Raw genomic sequence first — 20683 nt, forward strand, 5'->3', positions numbered from 1 at the left:
ATTTATCTAAAGGCACAACCTAGTGTAAGCCAATGTATTAAGTAGTTGAACATTGTATTACTACAATCTCGTGAAAGTGAAAACAAGCGCCTTTGATATGACGGCGTGCACATGCGCAGTTCAGCGTGAGACGACCATTAGACCCAATGGTATTTCTGCGCATGAGTTTAGCGAGCCAACATCGCCATGACTTCGCCTACAAGCGTTATCGTTGATTTCTATTGGAGAAGCAGTTTCTGCTTATCTTCATATAATATTGTCTTTGTTATTAGTCTATTATAAAAAGGTCAGTTGTAAGAACTGCACAAACAAAACATGCAGTTGGTTTGGACAAAGCCAGTGGATGCTGATTGATGTCTTGCTGCTTTGAATTGGACGATTATTTCAGACTTTTAGTACCGAAAGTCAGCTTACAGTTCATTCAAGTCTATAATTAGGTTACAGTTTACTGGTAAATAATGCTTGTGACTGACAAAATGCATATTGGAATTATTGGAATCCTACTGGGCATGTACATGAAGGTAAGAATACAGGCGTGTGTTTGAAACAGCTGGGCATGTTTGGAAGAGTTATACACTGAGTGTTCGAAACATTAGGAACACCTTCCTAATACTGAGTTGCACCCCCTTTTGCCCTCAGAACAGCCTCAGTTCGTCAGGACATGGACTCTACAAGGTGTCGAAAGCATTCCACAGGGATGCTGGCCCATGTTGAATCCAATGCTTCCCACAATTGTGCCAAGATACCTGGATGTCTGGTCTGGACCATTCTTAATACACACGGGAAACTGTTGCGCGTGGAAACCCCCAGCAGTGCTGCAGTTCTTGACACTCTCAACCGGCACCTACTACCATACCCTGGTCAAAGGCACTTAAATATTTTTGTCTTGCCCATTCACATTTGAATTGACACACACAATCCATGTCTCAAGGCTTCACAATCCTTCCTTAAACCTGTTTCCTTACCTTTATATACTGATTTGAAGTGGATTTAACAAGTGACATCAATAATGGATCATAGCTTTCACCTGGTCAGTCTACTATGTCATGGAAAGAGAATCTAGGTTGAAGGTTATGCCTTTAGATTTTGAGAACATTACAAACTAAGGAATACTTTTTATGTGTTATACACAGAAATGATTAATACCCCTTAACCTTTTCCACATTTTGTTGTTACAAAGTGGGATACATATTTATGTATTTTTGTCAATGATCTACATTTCAATGATCTACATCTAACATTTTGTAAAAATATAAATATAAAAACAAATATATATATTATATATATATATATAGGAAGGTGTTCCTAATGTTTGTTATACTCAGTGTGTATTATTTTCACATTTGGCAGAGACTACAGCTGTTGGTCTTTTCTGGGTAAGTCTCTCTAAGAGTTTTCCACAGCAGGATTGTGAAACATTTGCCCATTGTTCTTTTCAGAATTCTTCAAGCTCTGTCAAATAGGTTGTTGATCATTGCTAGACAACCATTTTCAAATCTTGCCATAGGTTTTAAAGCAGATTTAAATCAAAACTGTAACTCTGCAATTCAGGAACACTCCAGTGTAGATGTGGCCTTATGTTTTAGGTCATTGTCCTGCTGAAATATGAATTCATCTCCCAGTGTCTGGTGGAAAGCAGACATAACCAGGTTTTCTTCAAGGATTTTGCCTGTGCCCATTCCAACGATTAAAAGCATACCCATAACATGATGCAGCCACCACTATGCTTGAAAATATGGAGAGTGGTCCTCTCCATATGTGTTGTGTTGAATTTCCCCCAAACATAACACCTTGTATTCAGGACAAAAAGTACATTGTTTTGCAAAATTATTTTCTGTATTACTTTAGTGCCTTGTTGCAAACAGGATGCATATTTTGGAATATTTTTGTTCTGTACAGGCTTCCTTTTTTCACTCTGTTAATTAAGTTAGTGTTGTGGAGTAACTACAATGTTGATCCATCCTCAGTTTCCTCCTACCACTGCTATTATCTAACTGTTTTAAAGTCATCATTGGCCTCATGGCGAAATCCCTGAATGGTTTCCTTCCACTCCAGCAACTGAGTTAGGAAGGATGCCTGTATCTTTGTAGTCACTGGGTGTATTGATACACAATCCAAAGTGTAATTAATAACTTCACCATGCTCAAATGGATATTCAATATCTGCTTTTTAACATTTTTACCCATCTACCAATAGGTGCCCTTCTTTGCGAGGCATTGGAAAACCTCCATGGTTTTCTGGTTGAATCTGTGTTTAAAATTGACTGCTCGACTGAGGGACCTTACAGATAATTGTATGTGTGTGGTACAGAGATGAGGTAGTCATAAAAAAAAACATTTAAAAAAACATGTAACTTGTTAACATATGTTTACTCCTGAACTTATTTAGGCTTGCCATAACAATACTTATTGACTCAAGACATTTCAGCTTGTTATTAACTTGTAAACATTAAAAAACAACATTTAAAAAAAACATAATTCCACTTAATTCCAGTGACAAAAAAAACCCTAAATTTAATCCATTCTAAATTCAGTCTAACAACAAAATGTGGAAAAAGTCAGGGGGTGTGAATACCTTCTGAAGGCACTGTAGGCTATGGGGAGATGACACATGCACACATTCTTTTTCTTTTTAACTATGAAAGGTTCAAGCAGACTGTGAGCCGTACATCATTCTTATTAGAGAGGAGGAGAGGTGCCTTCATGAGTTGCGACTGCATAATGTATCCAAAACTCCCCAACCAGGTGAGATGAGACCGTTTGTATTTTTTCCCCCTGAGAAATTCACACCCAGCATGGTTTGTCATGTTTTCCTAAGCTAAACAAATATAGGGCAACATGTTCCTTCTCTATTCCATAATAGTCAATGTTCTTAGATTTAAAAAAAAATGGCATTATATGATATGCATACCACATAAGAGTATAATCATTTCCAGTCCCACAGGTATCAAAATCTGAAACAGCACCACACATCAGCACATCACTGGGAACCAGGCCAGTTTGACAGTGGACTAGGTTTCCCTCTAGTGGCAGTAGAGTAGGTTACATCTCAACATACCGGATTATCATTGTGGTTACTTGCCCACTTTGAGTTCAACGTTACTGTCATGATGGTGAGAACAGCTCATTATCAGAGATGTTTGTCTTGCTCCTCTTGTTATTACTGTACTATGGTCGGCAGGTAGCCTAAGAGTGTTGAGCAAGCAACTGAAAAGTCACTGGTTAGAATCCCCGAACCGACTAGGTGAAAAATCTGTCGACGTGTCCTTGAGCAAGGCACTTAACCCCAATTGCTCCTGTAAATCACTCTGGATATGAGCGTCTGCTAAATGACTAAAATGTAAATTATTCACAACGATCAAACAAGGACTGCCTGTTTGCCTTAAAATGCATGACAACAAACCACCAAACATCACACTTTGATGATTAGAATTTGAGAGAAAAAAGAAGACTGTACCTGATTTGTTTTTCTTATTCAGACTGCAAGGGTATGTGGGACCACTTGAATTGCTGGTCTCCTGCTTTTGTAGGGGAAACTGCATCACACAACTGTCCCGATTTCTTCAAATCAGAAGGTGAGAGACCCCCACCCCACCCCTGGTGTTAGACCCCAACCCCACCCCTGGCTGTTATGATGTGTTAGACCCGAAACCCACCCCTGGCTGTTATGATGTGTTAGACCCCCACCCCACGCCTGGCTGTTATGATGTGTTAGACCCCCACCCCACCCCTGGCTGTTATGATGTGTTAGACCCCACCCCACCCCTGGCTGTTATGATGTGTTAGACCCCCACCCCTGGCTGTTATGTGTTAGACCCCCACCCCACCCCTGGCTGTTATGATGTGTTAGACCCAAAACCCACCCCTGGCTGTTATGATGTGTTAGACCCAAAACCCGCCCCTGGCTATTATGATGTGTTAGACCCCCACCCCTGGCTGTTATGTGTTAGACCCCCACCCCACCCCTGGCTGTTATGATGTGTTAGACCCCCACCCCACCCCTGGCTGTTATGATGTGTTAGACCCCCACCCCACCCCTGGCTGTTATGTTGTGTTAGACCACCACCCCACCCCTGGCTGTTATGTTGTGTTAGACCCCCACCCCTGGCTGTTATGTGTTAGACCCCCACCCCACCCCTGGCTGTTATGATGTGTTAGACCCCACCCCTGGCTGTTATGTGTTTAGACCCCCACCCCACCCCTGGCTGTTATGTTGTGTTAGACCCCACCCCACCCCTGGCTGTTATGATGTGTTAGACCCCCACCCCACCCCTGGCTGTTATGATGTGTTAGACCCCCCCCCCCACCCCTGGCTGTTATGTTGTGTTAGACCCCACCCCACCCCTGGCTGTTATGTGTGTTAGACCCCCCCCACCCCACCCCCCCCCCACCCCTGGCTGTTATGTTGTGTTAGACCCCACCCCACCCCTGGCTGTTATGATGTGTTAGACCCCCACCCCACCCCTGGCTGTTATGATGTGTTAGACCCCACCCCACCCCTGGCCGTTATGTGTTTAGACCCCACCCCACCCCTGGCTGTTATGATGTGTTAGACCCCCACCCCACCCCTGGCTGTTATGTTGTGTTAGACCCCCACCCCACCCCTGGCTGTTATGTTGTGTTAGACCCCCCCCACCCCACCCCTGGCTGTTATGATGTGTTAGACCCCCACCCCACCCCTGGCTGTTATGATGTGTTAGACCCCACCCCACCCCTGGCCGTTATGTGTTTAGACCCCCCCCACCCCACCCCTGGCTGTTATGATGTGTTAGACCCCCACCCCACCCCTGGCTGTTATGTTGTGTTAGACCCCCACCCCACCCCTGGCTGTTATGTTGTGTTAGACCCCCACCCCACCCCTGGCTGTTATGTTGTGTTAGACCCCCACCCCACCCCTGGCTGTTATGATGTGTTAGACCCCCACCCCACCCCTGGCTGTTATGTGTGTTAGACCCCCACCCCACCCCTGGCTGTTACCCCTGGCTGTTATGTTGTGTTAGACCCCCCCCACCCCACCCCTGGCTGTTATGATGTGTTAGACCCCCACCCCACCCCTGGCTGTTATGATGTGTTAGACCCCCACCCCACCCCTGGCTGTTATGATGTGTTAGACCCCACCCCACCCCTGGCTGTTATGATGTGTTAGACCCCACCCCCCACCCCTGGCTGTTATGATGTGTTAGACCCCCACCCCACCCCTGGCTGTTATGATGTGTTAGACCCCCACCCCACCCCTGGCCCCCCACCCCACCCCTGGCTGTTATGTTGTGTTAGACCCCACCCCACCCCTGGCTGTTATGTTGTGTTAGACCCCCACCCCACCCCTGGCTGTTATGATGTGTTAGACCCCCCACCCTGTTATGTTGTGTTAGACCCCCACCCCACCCCTGGCTGTTATGTTGTGTTAGACCCCTGGCTGTTATGTTGTGTTAGACCCCCACCCCACCCCTGGCTGTTATGTTGTGTTAGACCCCCACCCCACCCCTGGCTGTTATGATGTGTTAGACCCCCACCCCACCCCTGGCTGTTATGTTGTGTTAGACCCCACCCCACCCCTGGCTGTTATGTTGTGTTAGACCCCCCACCCCACCCCTGGCTGTTATGATGTGTTAGACCCCACCCCACCCCTGGCTGTTATGTGTGGCTGTTAGACCCCACCCCACCCCTGGCTGTTATGTTGTGTTAGACCCCCACCCCACCCCTGGCTGTTATGATGTGTTAGACCCCCACCCCACCCCTGGCTGTTATGATGTGTTAGACCCCCACCCCACCCCTGGCTGTTATGTTGTGTTAGACCCCCACCCCACCCCTGGCTGTTATGTTGTGTTGTGTTAGACCCCACCCCACCCCTGGCTGTTATGATGTGTTAGACCCCCACCCCACCCCTGGCTGTTATGTTGTGTTAGACCCCCACCCCACCCCTGTTGTGTTAGACCCCCACCCCACCCCTGGCTGTTATGATGTGTTAGACCCCCACCCCACCCCTGGCTGTTATGTTGTGTTAGACCCCCACCCCACCCCTGGCCGTTATGTGTTAGACCCCCCCCACCCCACCCCTGGCTGTTATGTGTTAGACCCCCACCCCACCCCTGGCTGTTATGTTGTGTTAGACCCCCACCCCACCCCTGGCTGTTATGTTGTGTTAGACCCCACCCCACCCCTGGCTGTTATGTGTTAGACCCCCACCCCACCCCTGGCTGTTATGTGTTAGACCCCCACCCCACCCCTGGCTGTTATGTTGTGTTAGACCCCACCCCACCCCTGGCTGTTATGTTGTGTTAGACCCCCACCCCACCCCTGGCTGTTATGTTGTGTTAGACCCCCACCCCACCCCTGGCTGTTATGTTGTGTTAGACCCCCACCCCACCCCTGGCTGTTATGTTGTGTTAGACCCCCACCCCACCCCTGGCCGTTATGTGTTAGACCCCCACCCCTGGCCGTTATGTGTTAGACCCCCACCCCACCCCTGGCCGTTATGTGTTAGACCCCACCCCACCCCTGGCTGTTATGATGTGTTAGACCCCCACCCCTGGCTGTTATGTGTTTAGACCCCCCACCCCACCCCTGGCCATTATGAGTTAGACCCCCACCCCACCCCTGGCTGTTATGATGTGTTAGACCCCCACCCCACCCCTGTCTGTTATGATGTGTTAGACCCCCACCCCACCCCTGGCCGTTATGTGTTAGACCCCCACCCCACCCCTGGCTGTTATGATGTGTTAGACCCCCACCCCCACCCCTGGCTGTTATGATGTGTTAGACCCCCACCCCACCCCTGGCTGTTATGATGTGTTAGACCCCCACCCCACCCCTGGCCGTTATGTGTTAGACCCCCACCCCCACCCCTGGCTGTTATGATGTGTTAGACCCCCACCCCACCCCTGGCTGTTATGATGTGTTGGACCCCCACCCCACCCCTGTGTTAGACCCCCACCCCACCCCTGGCTGTTATGATGTGTTAGACCCCACCCCACCCCTGGCCGTTATGTGTTAGACCCCCACCCCACCCCTGGCCGTTATGTGTTAGACCCCCACCCCACCCCTGGCTGTTATGATGTGTTAGACCCCCACCCCTGGCTGTTATGTGTTAGACCCCCACCCCACCCCTGGCCGTTATGATGTGTTAGACCCCCACCCCACCCCTGTCTGTTATGATGTGTTAGACCCCACCCCACCCCTGGCCGTTATGTGTTAGACCCCCACCCCACCCCTGGCTGTTATGATGTGTTAGACCCCCACCCCACCCCTGGCTGTTATGATGTGTTAGACCCCCACCCCACCCCTGGCTGTTATGATGTGTTAGACCCCCACCCCACCCCTGGCCGTTATGTGTTAGACCCCCACCCCACCCCTGGCTGTTATGATGTGTTAGACCCCCACCCCACCCCTGGCTGTTATGATGTGTTAGACCCCCACCCCACCCCTGGCTGTTATGATGTGTTAGACCCCCCTGGCTGTTATGTTATGTGTTAGACCCCCACCCCTGGCTGTTATGTGTTAGACCCCCACCCCACCCCACCCCTGGCCGTTATGTGTTAGACCCCCACCCCACCCCTGGCCGTTATGTGTTAGACCCCCACCCCACCCCTGGCCGTTATGTGTTAGACCCCCACCCCACCCCTGGCCGTTATGTGTTAGACCCCCACCCCACCCCTGGCCGTTATGTGTTAGACCCCACCCCACCCCTGGCTGTTATGTGTGTTAGACCCCCACCCCACCCCTGGCTGTTATGTTGTGTTAGACCCCCACCCCACCCCTGGCTGTTATGTTGTGTTAGACCCCCACCCCACCCCTGGCTGTTATGTTGTGTTAGACCCCCACCCCACCCCTGGCTGTTATGTTGTGTTAGACCCCCACCCCACCCCTGGCTGTTATGTTGTGTTAGACCCCCACCCCACCCCTGGCTGTTATGTTGTGTTAGACCCCCACCCCACCCCACCCCTGGCTGTTATGTTGTGTTAGACCCCCACCCCACCCCTGGCTGTTATGCTGTTATGTTATGTGTTAGACCCCCACCCCACCCCTGGCTGTTATGTTGTGTTAGACCCCCACCCCACCCCTGGCTGTTATGATGTGTTAGACCCCCACCCCACCCCTGGCCGTTATGTGTTAGACCCCCACCCCACCCCACCCCTGGCCGTTATGTGTTAGACCCCCACCCATCCATCAACAAGATAATTTGTTTCCATTCAATACAAAAATGTTTGTCCTTCTACCATAAATTGTTGATGGATGCTCATACAGGCGATAGACTAAAAGGACAGTGGAGTGGTATAGAGTTCATAAAAGGTCTGCTTGTGGAAACAGAGGCATCAAGAAGTGATTTTATGACAACCTTACGTAACACAAATGAAGCCTGCAATAACTACTGCCTGCACTAAAATACCTGAGAGATTGAACCTGCGTACTACGTAGGTCTTAGAAAATCTTAGGTATGTTCTATGGTCAATATTTTTTACTCTGATGCCGACTATTTTCCCGGCCATAATTAGTTTATTTGAACAGTATAGTAAGTATTGATGAGGCTGTATGATTTTCCAGGTAAAGTGGACCGGAACTGCACAGACACGGGCTGGACGGACCCATTCCCTCCTTACGAGCATGCATGTTTCAACGAAACCTTCCACTTACTTGGAGAGGTGGGTACATTTGTACTTTTACTATGTGCTACATCAATGTTTTTTTTAAATTTGATGCAGGACAAGTACTTAAAAAATAAGGGAAAGCCATATAAGTGTTGAGCATTGATTTAACAATACGGACAATTTATGTAAAACAATTCTTACCCCAGGTCTCTTTTTCCTCCCAGTCACATGACTCCCACATGTACTTCTCCTACGTGAAGACCATGTACACTGCAGGCTACGCTCTCTCTCTACTCTCTCTCACCATCGCCATCACCATCCTCTGTCTCTTTAGGTGAGAAACAGAGAATCAAGTCTAAGAACTGTTATGATGAAAATGTGATAATCCATTTTGGGTACCCAGTAAACTACGCTGTAACCAACATGCGTATCTTAATATTGGGTCTCAGTGGGGGATTAAACATATTACAAAAGCATGTTGGTCAAGGACATTTCAAACTGCTTTTACACTTTTCCTGTTGTCTAGGAAACTGCACTGCACCAGAAACTACATCCACATCCAACTCTTCGTTTCCTTCATCCTGCGTGCTACCTTCATCTTCATCAAAGACTCTGTGCTCTTCACCGATGAAGACTTCTACCACTGTGATGACTACCCAGTACGTATCTACTGTCCTTTGTAGTGACTGTCAATGCATGTGTGAATGGATGAACACATTGATAGAGAAATTAGTAATTTAGTGTGTGAAAGTGGAATAACTTACTTTTGTAACTCTTGAAAAAAATCCTTGTTTTGATAAAAGTTATTCATCTTTCAACATGATATGAACATACTAAAATACCGCTCCTATATACACACAAAAGTATGTGGACAACCCTTCAAATGAGTGGATTCGGCTATTTCAGCCACACCCATTGCTTATAGGTGTATAAAACCGAGCACACAGCCATGGAATCTCCATAGACAAACATTGGCAGTAGAATAGCCTTACTGAAGAGCTCTGTGACTTTCAACGAGTCACCGTCCATCATAGGATAACACCTTTCCAACAAGTCAGTTCATCAAATTTCCGCCCTGCTAGAGCTGCCCCGGTCAACTGTAAAAATTGTCTGTCCTCGGTTGCAACACTCACTACTTAGTTCCATACTGCCTCTGGAAGCAGCATCAGCACAATAACTGTTTGTCGGGAGCTTCATGAAATGGGTTTGCCATGTGCAATTGCCATGTGCAATGCCAAGCGTTGACTGGAGTGGTGTAAAGCCCACCGCCATTAGACTCTGGAGCAGTGGAAATGCGTTCCCTGGGGTGATGAAACACGCTTTACAATCTGGCAGTCCGAAGGATTAATCTGAGTTTGGCGGATGCCAGGAGAACGCTACCTGCCCCTATGCATAGTGACAACTGTAAAGTTTGGTAGAGGACGAATAGTGGTCTGTTTTTCATGGTTCGGGCTAGGCCCCTTAGTTCCAGTGAAGGGAAATCTTAACGCTACAGCCTACAATGACATTCTAGACAGCTCTGTACTTCCAACTTTGTGGAAACAGTTTGGGGAAGGCCCTTTCTTGTTTCAGTATGACAATGCCCTCATGCACAAGCAAGGTCCATACAGAAATGGTTTGTCGAGATCGGTGTGGAAGAAATTGACTGGCCTGCACAGATCTCTGACCTCAACCCCATCGAACACCTTTGGGATGAATTTGAATGCCGACTGTGAGCCTGGCCTAATCGCCCAACATCAGTGCCCCACCTCACTAATGCTCTTGTGCATGAATGAAAGCAAGTCCCTGCAGCAATGTTCCAACATCTAGTGGAAAGCCTTCCCAGAAGATTAGAGACTGTTTTTGCAGCAATTGGGGGGGGACCAACTCCACATGAATACCTATGATTTTGGAATGAGATGTTTGACTAACAGTTGTCCACATACTTTTGGTCATGTAGTGTATATATCTTTTCTCATCATATCCTGTAGATGGTGTGTAAGTTAGTGGTGATGTTCTCCAACTACTGCATCATGGCTAACTACAGCTGGCTGCTGGTGGAGGGACACTACCTCCACACCCTGGTCAGCATCTCCTTCTTCTCCAAGAAGAAACACATTTGGTGGTACATCATCCTGGGCTGGGGTACGGACACCTGTCCCCTCTACATTACAACAACACTACTGATACCATGTCATTGTCATCTAGCAATGTCATGTCATTTTGATCTGTTAAAAGACAGACTTGATAGTGAACTATTAACTGAATTGAGAGGGTTGGATTTAACTAAACCATTTCTATTTTGTTTTCCTACATAGGTTTGCCAATGATTGTCATTGTATCCTGGGGCTTGGCAAAATACTTCTATGAGGATGAAGGGTGAGATACAGATGAATGGGATGTCATCTGTTTAAAATAGTCTATGACAATTGCATCATCATAGTTCACATACATGCATATGTTTCCCTTTCTCCTCAAGCTGCTGGGAGACAAGGGTACATGACTGGGTTTGGTGGATTCTCCGATTACCAGTCCTACTCTTCATAATTGTAAGTGCATCAATCGCTGGTGATAACTAATGATTAGGCCTATGCATTGTTCGATATAGAATACCAGGGCACGTTCTCAGAGCATACGCAGACCAGCTGGCAAGTGTCTTCACGGACATTTTCAAGCTCTCCTTGTCCTGGATTGTAATCCTAACATGTTTCAAGCTGACCACCATTGTACCTGTTCCCAGGAACTCCAAGGTAAACTGCCTAAATGACTATCACCCTGTAGCACATCACATCTGTAATTATGAAGTGCGTTGGAAGGCTGGTCATGTCACACATCAACACCATCATGCCAGACACCCTGGAACCACTTAGCGTACTGCCCCTACAGATCCACAGATGATGCCATCTCAATTGCATTTCACACTGTCCTTTCCCACCTGGACAAGAGAGGAAATAACTATGTGAGATTGCTGTTCATAAACTACAGCTCAGCGTTCAACACCATATTCCCCTCCAAGCTCGGGACCCTGGGACTGAACCTCTGCAACTGGATCCTGGACTTCCTGACAGGCCGGCCCCAGATGGTGAGGGTAGGCAACAACACCTCCGCCACGCTGACCCTCAACACGGAGGCCCCACAGGGGTGTGTGCTTAGTCCCCTCCTGTACTCCCTGTTCACCCACAACTCCAACACCAAGTTTGCTGACGACAATGGTGGTAGGCCTGAACACCAATGGTGATGAGACAGCCTACAAGGAGGAGGTAATAGACTTGGCAGTGTGGTGCCAGGACAACAGCCTCTCCGTCAATGTCAGTAAGACCAAGGAGCTGAGCGTGGACTGCAGGAGAGAGGGGAGAGAATATCCCAATCCACATTGACGGGGCTGTAGTGGAGCAGGTTGAGTGCTTCAAGGTCCTTGGCGTCCACATCACTAAGGTCTTAACATGGTGTAAACACACACCCACACAGACATGAAGAGGGCACAACAATGTCTCTTCCCCCTTGGGCCAAAAAGATTTGGCACGGGCCCTCGAATCATCAAAAAAGTTATACAGCTGCACCAGAGAGCATTTTGACTGGGTGCATGACCGCTTGGTATGGAAAATGCAATGCTCTCGACCGCAAAGCGCTACAGTGGGTGGTGTGGAAGGCTCAGTATAATACTGGGACCGAGCTCCCTGCCATTCAGGGGCCAGATTCACAAAACCTTCTTAATAACCTCTTTGGGATAGGGGGCAGTATTTTCACGTCCGGATGAAAAGCGTGCCCAAAGTAAACTGCCTGCTACTCAGGCCCAGAAGCTAGGATATGCATGTCGATTTGGATAGAGAACACTCTAAAGTTTCTAAAACTGTTCAAATAATGTCTGTGAGTTTAACATAACTTATTTGGCAGGTGAAACCTAGAGGACAAACCATCCAGAAATGTTGTTTTGTTGAGTTCACTGTGGTTTCTATGGGTAACTAGATTTATGAGGCACCTGGTTGCAGTTCCTATGGCTTCCACTAGATGTCAACAGTCTTTAGAAATTGGTTGATGTTTTTCCTTTGAGAAATGAAGAAGTACGGCTATTCAGAATGAGTGTCAAGCCAAGTGGACCCTTTTGTTTGGGGCATGCAACCTTTGATATTATCCGCTATTGAAGACAGTATATTCCGTCTGAAATTGTATTGATTATTTACATTTTAGGAAAGTTGTTTGAAATGTTTGGACCAAGTTTACAGGTAACCTATTAGATCATTTGTAGTCATGTTGGGCGAGTTGGAACCGGTGTTTTTCTGAATGAAATGCCAAATAAATGGACATTTTGGGGATATAAAAAAGGAGTGTATCGAACAAAAGGACTATTTGTGATGTTTCTGGGACAAATTGGAGTGCCAACAAAAGATCTTCAAAGGTAAAGCATGAATTATATTGTTATTTCTGACTTTCGTGTCACACCTGCTTGGTTGAAATATGATTTTTATGTGTTTGAATGGGGGCGTGCTAGTTTTCTTAATTTGGTTTGGTTTTTAACCTTATGGTCCACTTAGGCAGCACCCGCTGCTCATTGAGAAGAGTAAGAACGACACGTGCTTTCACGTCAGAGTCTTCAAGTCTCCAACAACACCAGAAAAGTCGCTAAACTTGTTGCTAGTCAATTTTTTGAAAATGTGTCGCTAGAGGGATCTGAATACTCGCTAAATATAGCGACAAATTTGCTAAGTTGGAAACACTTATCGTGGACAACTTCTTAGCAGCCGACTAGATGTCGGACCACTATTTCTTACGTTAGCGTGACTGGCCCTTGCCATACCACCGACGTCAGAGACAGACTCAGCCACTCTCACCCATCATCTCTTTTTGGTCTCTGCAGTGACCCCGCCGTTTGAGTGTACCCAACAGCAACCTTTTCTTGGCTGCTAATTCCTCCATCACTTCAAGCTCTTGTTTGATGAAGCCTTTAAAGAGCTTTTTATTGAACAACCAAACCTTATTGAGGTTATCCATTTTTGTTTTTGATATAGCTTGTCTGATGGCTATAATGTGTGAAAATACATTTTTGTTTTTGTGCATAAAGAGATCGCGAGCCAACAACAACAAAAAATAGACAGCGCATATAAATAAATGTAATAAAATGTAAATATCAAAACTATTATAGTGCCCAAATCTTATCATCCCTGTCACGTGCTTGAAACCAGTAAATAAGCCTGTCACTAATGTCAATGCCAGTTCTTAGGAACGATATTCTTAGGAAAGATATTTCTTAGGAAAGAAGTTCCTAAGAAAACTATGAATTCCAAAGAACATTTTGAGGAATTGCACTTACAAACTTCTTATTTTTTTACCCTTAAGAAACATACGTTTTTTCGTAAGTAATGTTTCGTGAATCCGGCCCCAGGACCTCTATATCAGGCAGTGTCAGAGGAATGCCCGAAAAATTGCCAAAGACACCCACCCAAGTTCACTGTTCACTCTGCTACAGTCTGACAAATGGTACCAGAGCAACAGCTCTAGGACCAACAGGCTCCGAGACAGCTTCTACCCCCAAGCCATAAGACTGCTAAATAGCCATACATAGTCTGGGTAACCATTTAATTAACCCTTTCTTTATTTTTTACTATTTTCTGTGTTGTTGACAAAAAGACATCAAAACTATGAAATTACTCATAGAATTGTGGACTAACCAAAAAAGTGTTAAACAAATCAAAACATATTTTAGATTCTTCAAAGGAGCCACCCTGTGCCTTGATGACAGCTTTGCACACTCTTGGCATTCTCTCAACCAGCTACACCTAGAATGCTTTCCAACAGTCTAGGAGTTCCCACATATGCTGAGCACTTGTTGGCTGCTTTTCCTTTACTCTGTTGTCCAACTCATACCAAACCATCTCAATTGGGTTGAGGTTGGGTGATTGTGGAGGCCAAGTCATCTTATGCAGCACTCCATCACTCTCCTTCATGGTCAAATAGCCCTTACACAGCTTGGAGGTGTGTTGTGTTATTGTCCTGTTGAAAAACAAATGACAGTCCCACTAAATGCAAACCAGATGTGAGGCGTATGTGGTAGCCATGCTGGTTAAGTGTGCCTTGAATTCTAAATAAATCACTGACAGTGTCACCAGCAAAGCACCATCACACCACCTCCTCCGTGCTTCACGATGGGAACCACATATGCAGAGATAATCTGTTCACCTACTCTGCATCTCACAAATACACAGCTGTTAGAACCAAAAATCTCAAATTTGGACTCATCAGATCAAAGAACATATTTCCACCGATCTAATGTCCATTGCTCGTGTTTCTTGGCCCAAGCAAGTCTCTTCTTATTGGTGTCTTTAGTAGTGGTTTCTTTGCAGCAATTCAACCATGAAGGCTTGATTCACAGTCTCCTCTGAACAATTGATGTTGAGATGTATCTGTTACTTGAACTCAGTGAAGCATTTATTTGGGCTGCAATCTGAGGTGACGTTAACTCTACTGAACTTATCCTCTGCAGCAGAGGTAACTCTGGGTCTTCCTTTCCTGTGTCGGTCCTCATGAGAGCCAGTTTCATCATAGAGCTTGATGGTTTTCGTGACTGCACTTGAAGAAACTTTCAAAGTTCTTGAAATGTTCCGCATTGACTGACCTTCATGTCTTAAAGTAATGATGGAATGTCGTTTGCCTTTGTTTATTTGAGCTGTTCTTGCCATAACATGGACTTGGTCTTTTACCAAATAGGGCTATCTTCTGTATACCACCCCTACCTTGTCACAACACAACTGATTGGTTCAAACACATTAAGTAAAGAAATTCCACAAATTAACTTTTAACAAGGCAGACCTCTTAATTGAAATGCATTCCAGGTGACTACCTCATGAAGCTGGTTGAGAGAATGCCAAGAGTGTGCAAAGCTGTCATCAAGGCAAAGGGTGGCTACCTTGAAGAATCTCACATTTTGATTTGTTTAACATGATTCCATGTGTTATTTCATAGTTTTGATGTCTTCACTATTATTCTACAATGTAGAAAACAGTAAAAAATAAAATAAAACCCCTTGAATGAGTAGGTGTCCAAACGTTTGACTGTATATACACATACCAAGTGCACAAAACATTAGGAACACTTCCCTAATATTGAGTTGCACCCTCTTTTTTGTCCTCAGAACAGCCTTAATTTGTCAGGCATGGACTACAAGGTATCAAAAGCGTTCCACAGAGATGCTGGCCCACGTTGACTCCAATGATTCCCACAGTTGTGTCAAGTTGTCTGGATGTCCTTTAAGTAGTGGAGCATTCTTGATACACAAAGGAAACTGTTGAGCATGAAAAACCCAGCAGTGTTGCATTTCTTGACACATTCAAACCGGTGCACCTACTACCATTCCACATTCAAAGGCACCTAAATATTTTGTCTTGCCCATTCACCCTCTGAATGGCACACATACACAATATGTTGTCTCCTCCCCTTCATCTACACTGATTGGAGTGGATTTAACAAGTGACATCAATAAGGGATCATAGCTTTCACCTGGTCAGTCTATGTCATGGAAAGGGCAGGTGCTCTTAATGTTTGGTACACAAGAAAAACCACACACACACTGACAACACACACTCATATGCTGCTACTCTAATGCTTTATTTGACTTCTATTATGATCTATCCTGATGCCTAATCCAGCCTTCGTGTCTATATCTACCTCAAATACGGTCCCTCATACCCCTGCACATTGATCTGGTACTCCCTGTTGCAGTGCATTTGGAAATTCAGACACCTTGACTTTTTCCACATTGTTATGTTACAGCCTTATTCTAAAATAGATTGATGAGAAAAAAAATGTATTCAAATCTACACAAAATACTCCATAATGAAAAAGTCAAAACAGAAATTTTTCAAAATCATTCAAAGTGAAACTGAAATACCTTGTTTACTTAAGTATTCAGACCCTTTGCTATGAGACTCGAAATTGAGTCCCGTTGATCATTCTTGAGATGTTTTTAAAACTTGATTGGAGTCCACATGTGGTAATTTCAATTGATTGGACATTATTTGGAAAGGCACACACCCGTCTATATAAGGTCCCAAAATTGACAGTGCACGTCAGAGCAAAAAGCTATGACGTCGAAGGAATTGTCCGTAATGCTCCGAGACAGTATTGTGTCGAGCCACAGATCTGGGGAAGGGTACCAAAACATGTCTGGAGCATTGAAGGTCCCCAAGAACACAGTGGCCTCCATCATTCTTAAATTGAAGATGTTTGGAACAACCAAGACTCTTCCTAGAGCTGGCTGCCTGGCCAAACTGAGCAATTGTGGAAGAAGGGCCTTGGTCAGGGAGGTGACCAAGAACCTGATTGTTACTGACAGAGCTCCAGAGTTCCTCTGTGGAGATGAGAGAAACTTCCAGAAGGACAACCATCTCTGCAACACTCCACCAATCAGGCCTTTATGGTATAGTGGCCATAAGTAAAAAGCACATGACAATCCGCTTGGAGTTTGTCAAAAGGCACCTAAAGGACTCAAACCATGAGAAACAAGATTCTGATGAAACCAAGATTGTCCTCCTTGAACTGAATGCCAATCGTCACGTATGAAGGAAACCTGGCAACATCTCTACAGTGAAGCATGGTGATGGCAGGATCATGCTGTGGGGATGTTTTTCAGCGGCAGCGACTGGGAGACTAGTCAGGAACGAAGCAAAGCACAGAGAGATCCTTGATGACAACCTGCTCCAGAGCACTCAGGACTTCAGACATTGTCCTGTTGGAAGGTGAACCTTCGCCAACGATCCTAAGCACACACTCCTGCATTGTCTTGGTTATCTGCAGAGAAGAATGGGAAAAACTCCCAAAGTATAGATGTGCCAAGCTTGTAGTGTCATACCCTAGAAGACTTGTGGTTGTAATTTCTGCCAAAAGTTGCTTCAACACAGTACTGAGTAAAGGGTCTGAATAATTATGTAAATGTGATATGTACAGTGCCTTGCGAAAGTATTCGGCCCCCTTGAACTTTGCGACCTTTTGCCACATTTCAGGCTTCAAACATAAAGATATAAAACTGTATTTTTTTGTGAAGAATCAACAACAAGTGGGACACAATCATGAAGTGGAACGACATTTATTGGATATTTCAAACTTTTTTAACAAATTAAAAACGGAAAAATTTGGCGTGCAAAATTATTCAGCCCCTTTACTTTCAGTGCAGCAAACTCTCTCCAGAAGTTCAGTGAGGATCTCTGAATGATCCAATGTTGACCTAAATGACTAATGATGATAAATACAATCCACCTGTGTGTAATCAAGTCTCCGTATAAATGCACCTGCACTGTGATAGTCTCAGAGGTCCGTTAATAGCGCAGAGAGCATCATGAAGAACAAGGAACACACCAGGCAGGTCCGAGATACTGTTGTGAAGAAGTTTAAAGCCAGATTTGGATACAAAAATATTTCCCAAGCTTTAAACATCCCAAGGAGCACTGTGCAAGCAATAATATTGAAATGGAAGGAGTATCAGACCACTGCAAATCTACCAAGACCTGGCCGTCCCTCTAAACTTTCAGCTCATACAAGGAGAAGACTGATCAGAGATGCAGCCAAGAGGCCCATGATCACTCTAGATGAACTGCAGAGATCTACAGCTGAGGTGGGAGACTCTGTCCATAGGACAACAATCAGTCGTATATTGCACAAATCTGGCCTTTATGGAAGAGTGGCAAGAAGAAAGCCATTTCTTAAAGATATCCATAAAAAGTGTCGTTTAAAGTTTGCCACAAGCCACCTGGGAGACACAACAAACATGTGGAAGAAGGTGCTCTGGTCAGATGAAACCAAAATTGAACTTTTTGGCAACAATGCAAAACGTTATGTTTGGCGTAAAAGCAACACAGCTCATCACCCTGAACACACCATCCCCACTGTCAAACATGGTGGTGGCAGCATCATGGTTTGGGCCTGCTTTTTTTCAGCAGGGACAGGGAAGATGGTTAAAATTGATGGAGCCAAATACAGGACCATTCTGGAAGACAACCTGATGGAGTCTGCAAAAGACCTGAGACTGGGATGGAGATTTGTCTTCCAACAAGACAATGATCCAAAACATAAAGCAAAATCTACAATGGAATGGTTTAAAAATAAACATATCCAGTTGTTAGAATGGCCAAGTCAAAGTCCAGACCTGAATCCAATCGAGAATCTGTGGAAAGAACTGAAAACTGCTGTTCACAAATGCTCTCCATCCAACCTCACTGAGCTCGAGCTGTTTTGCAAGGAGGAATGGGAAAAAATGTCAGTCTCTCGATGTGAAAAACTGATAGACATACCCCAAGCGACTTACAGCTGTAATCGCAGCAAAAGGTGGCGCTACAAAGTATTAACTTAAGGGAGCTGAATAATTTTGCACGCCCAATTTTTCAGTTTTTGATTTGTTAAAAAAGTTTGAAATATCCAATAAATGTCGTTCCACTTCATGATTGTGTCCCACTTGTTGTTGATTCTTCACAAAAAAATACAGTTTTATATCTTTATGTTTGAAGCCTGAAATGTGGCAAAAGGTCGCAAAGTTCAAGGGGGCCGAATACTTTCGCAAGGCACTGTATTTAAAAAAATACACTTTCTAAAAACCTGTTTTTGCTTTGTCATTATGGGGTGTTGATTAATGAGGGGGGAAGAAATAAATGTAATCTATTTGAGTAAGGCTGTAAGAAACAAAATGTGGAAAAAGTCAAGGGTTCTGAATACTTTCCGAATGCACTTTAGCTTCATTCTTGTATTTTTTTTTTACTGCATTGTTGGAAAGGGCTCGTAAGCAAGCATCGTCACTGTTAGTCTCCACCATTGTATCCGGCGTATGTGACATACAATTTGTTTGTTTTTTATAACTGATTATGTAAATATTACTTTTACTCCCTACGGTAATCATTTGTTGCCATTCCATTGCAGATTAATTTGGTATTTTTTCTGAGCATCTTAAGAATTCTGGTGGGAAAACTACAGATGCCAGACATGCATGGAAATGAATTCAGCCAATACAAGTGAGTTGTCAACATGACCATACTGTACCATTACCAAAGCATTAAGGATGTTTATTTTGTAGGCTAAAATAATGACTTACTTGCTAACAGTGTTACAGAACCCGTGTTAACATTCTGTAAGTGTTGCCCAGTCAAACCTGAATGACCAGCACAATGGCAAACTAATGGAATCTCTCAAAACATGTGTACAGTATTGAGTCGTGTCTTTTGTGTATTGTAAAATTGAACATTTTCCTTGGATATTTTCAGGAGACTTACCAAATCGACTTTTCTTTTGGTGACCCTCTTTGGTGTGTACTACATCCTCTTTGCCTTCTTACCCATAAAAGTCAGTGGTTTAACATACAAAATATGGACCTTTGTTGAGCTGGCTCTTGCATCAACACAGGTAATTTTCACTGACTTTTCTTTTTTTACTTTGCGGGAATACTAATTGATGTCTAAATTCCCCTTTATTCCTTTTCAGGGCTTTGGAGTTGCTGTTCTATACTGTTTTCTAAATGGAGAGGTAGGTTTTTTGCCCATTTCTCAAAACTATTATGCAAGTTGAAATAAGTGGTATAAATGGGCAATTGCTAATATTAGGCAGCAGCCCTGATTAACTAGTGCTCGATGATACACTATCCCCATCCCCTCCAAACACAGGTACAGTACGAGGTACAGAGGAGATGGCGCAGGTGGAGGCTGAAGCAGCATCTACACGAGGAGCCCAGACAGCATGGTTCCATGAGCCAAAGTGTCTCTCCCCTTACCCAGGTCTCCTTGCTTCCCTGTTCCGGACCAGCCAGCCTGGCATGACCTTAGACCCCCCCCCACTCCCCACCAATCACTGGAGATCTAGACATACTGGTTAAAAACACTTATACAGATGACTCTCAAGACATCAAGGGAACTTAAGTTCTAGAACTTGAGGAATGGTCCACAGAATCACTTGGCCACACTTGAAGACTTGGACATGGCATGGGAAACAGCACTGTACTGTGATTTTTGCCATTCCCTCAAGCAACATTTCTAGGACTATGGACAGTGGACCAGGCCTTAAATATCTAGGACATTTGGGTTCAGTGGAAATCCTAAGAAACAAGAACATATTCAAAAAGGGGAAGTAGGACTCAGCTCTTCATCATCATCA

General features: G+C 45.1%; 2 protein-coding genes across 3 annotated transcripts in view; one reads left to right on the forward strand and one right to left on the reverse strand.

The window, feature by feature from the left end:
- Positions 1-3585, reverse strand: part of cfap221 (cilia and flagella associated protein 221) — a 25607-nt gene extending 22022 nt beyond the window's left edge. Inside the window, exon 1 of the mRNA XM_042323983.1 lies at positions 3457-3585. The gene's annotated coding sequence lies outside the window, so the exon portion shown is untranslated. The remainder of the gene's footprint in view (positions 1-3456) is intronic.
- LOC112253726 (secretin receptor-like) lies at positions 326-20629 on the forward strand. Of its 2 annotated transcripts, none has more exons than XM_024425689.2 (13): positions 326-521; positions 2645-2744; positions 3479-3574; positions 8541-8638; positions 8809-8918; positions 9111-9243; positions 10555-10708; positions 10882-10942; positions 11043-11112; positions 19460-19551; positions 19801-19939; positions 20018-20059; positions 20197-20629. In XM_024425689.2, exons 1-13 carry the CDS (start codon positions 459-461, stop codon positions 20347-20349), a joined length of 1311 nt encoding a protein of 436 aa, XP_024281457.1. In that variant the 5' UTR covers positions 326-458; the 3' UTR covers positions 20350-20629. The 2 variants fall into 2 exon arrangements, with proteins under 2 accessions (XP_024281457.1, XP_024281458.1); XM_024425690.2 differs by having other exon boundaries at positions 19801-19841.
- The last annotated feature ends 54 nt before the right edge of the window (positions 20630-20683 follow it).

Source organism: Oncorhynchus tshawytscha, linkage group LG07 (assembly GCF_018296145.1).
Source record: "Oncorhynchus tshawytscha isolate Ot180627B linkage group LG07, Otsh_v2.0, whole genome shotgun sequence".
NCBI classification, from domain to species: domain Eukaryota; kingdom Metazoa; phylum Chordata; class Actinopteri; order Salmoniformes; family Salmonidae; genus Oncorhynchus; species Oncorhynchus tshawytscha.

Coding starts and splice junctions, on each gene's coding strand:
- LOC112253726 (XM_024425689.2), top strand. CDS start 459: ATGCTTGTGACTGACAAAATGCATATTGGAATTATTGGAATCCTACTG. Junction 522..2,644: donor TACTGGGCATGTACATGAAG/GTAAGAATACAG, acceptor TAACTATGAAAG/GTTCAAGCAGACTGTGAGCC. Junction 10,943..11,042: donor TACTTCTATGAGGATGAAGG/GTGAGATACAGA, acceptor TTTCTCCTCAAG/CTGCTGGGAGACAAGGGTAC.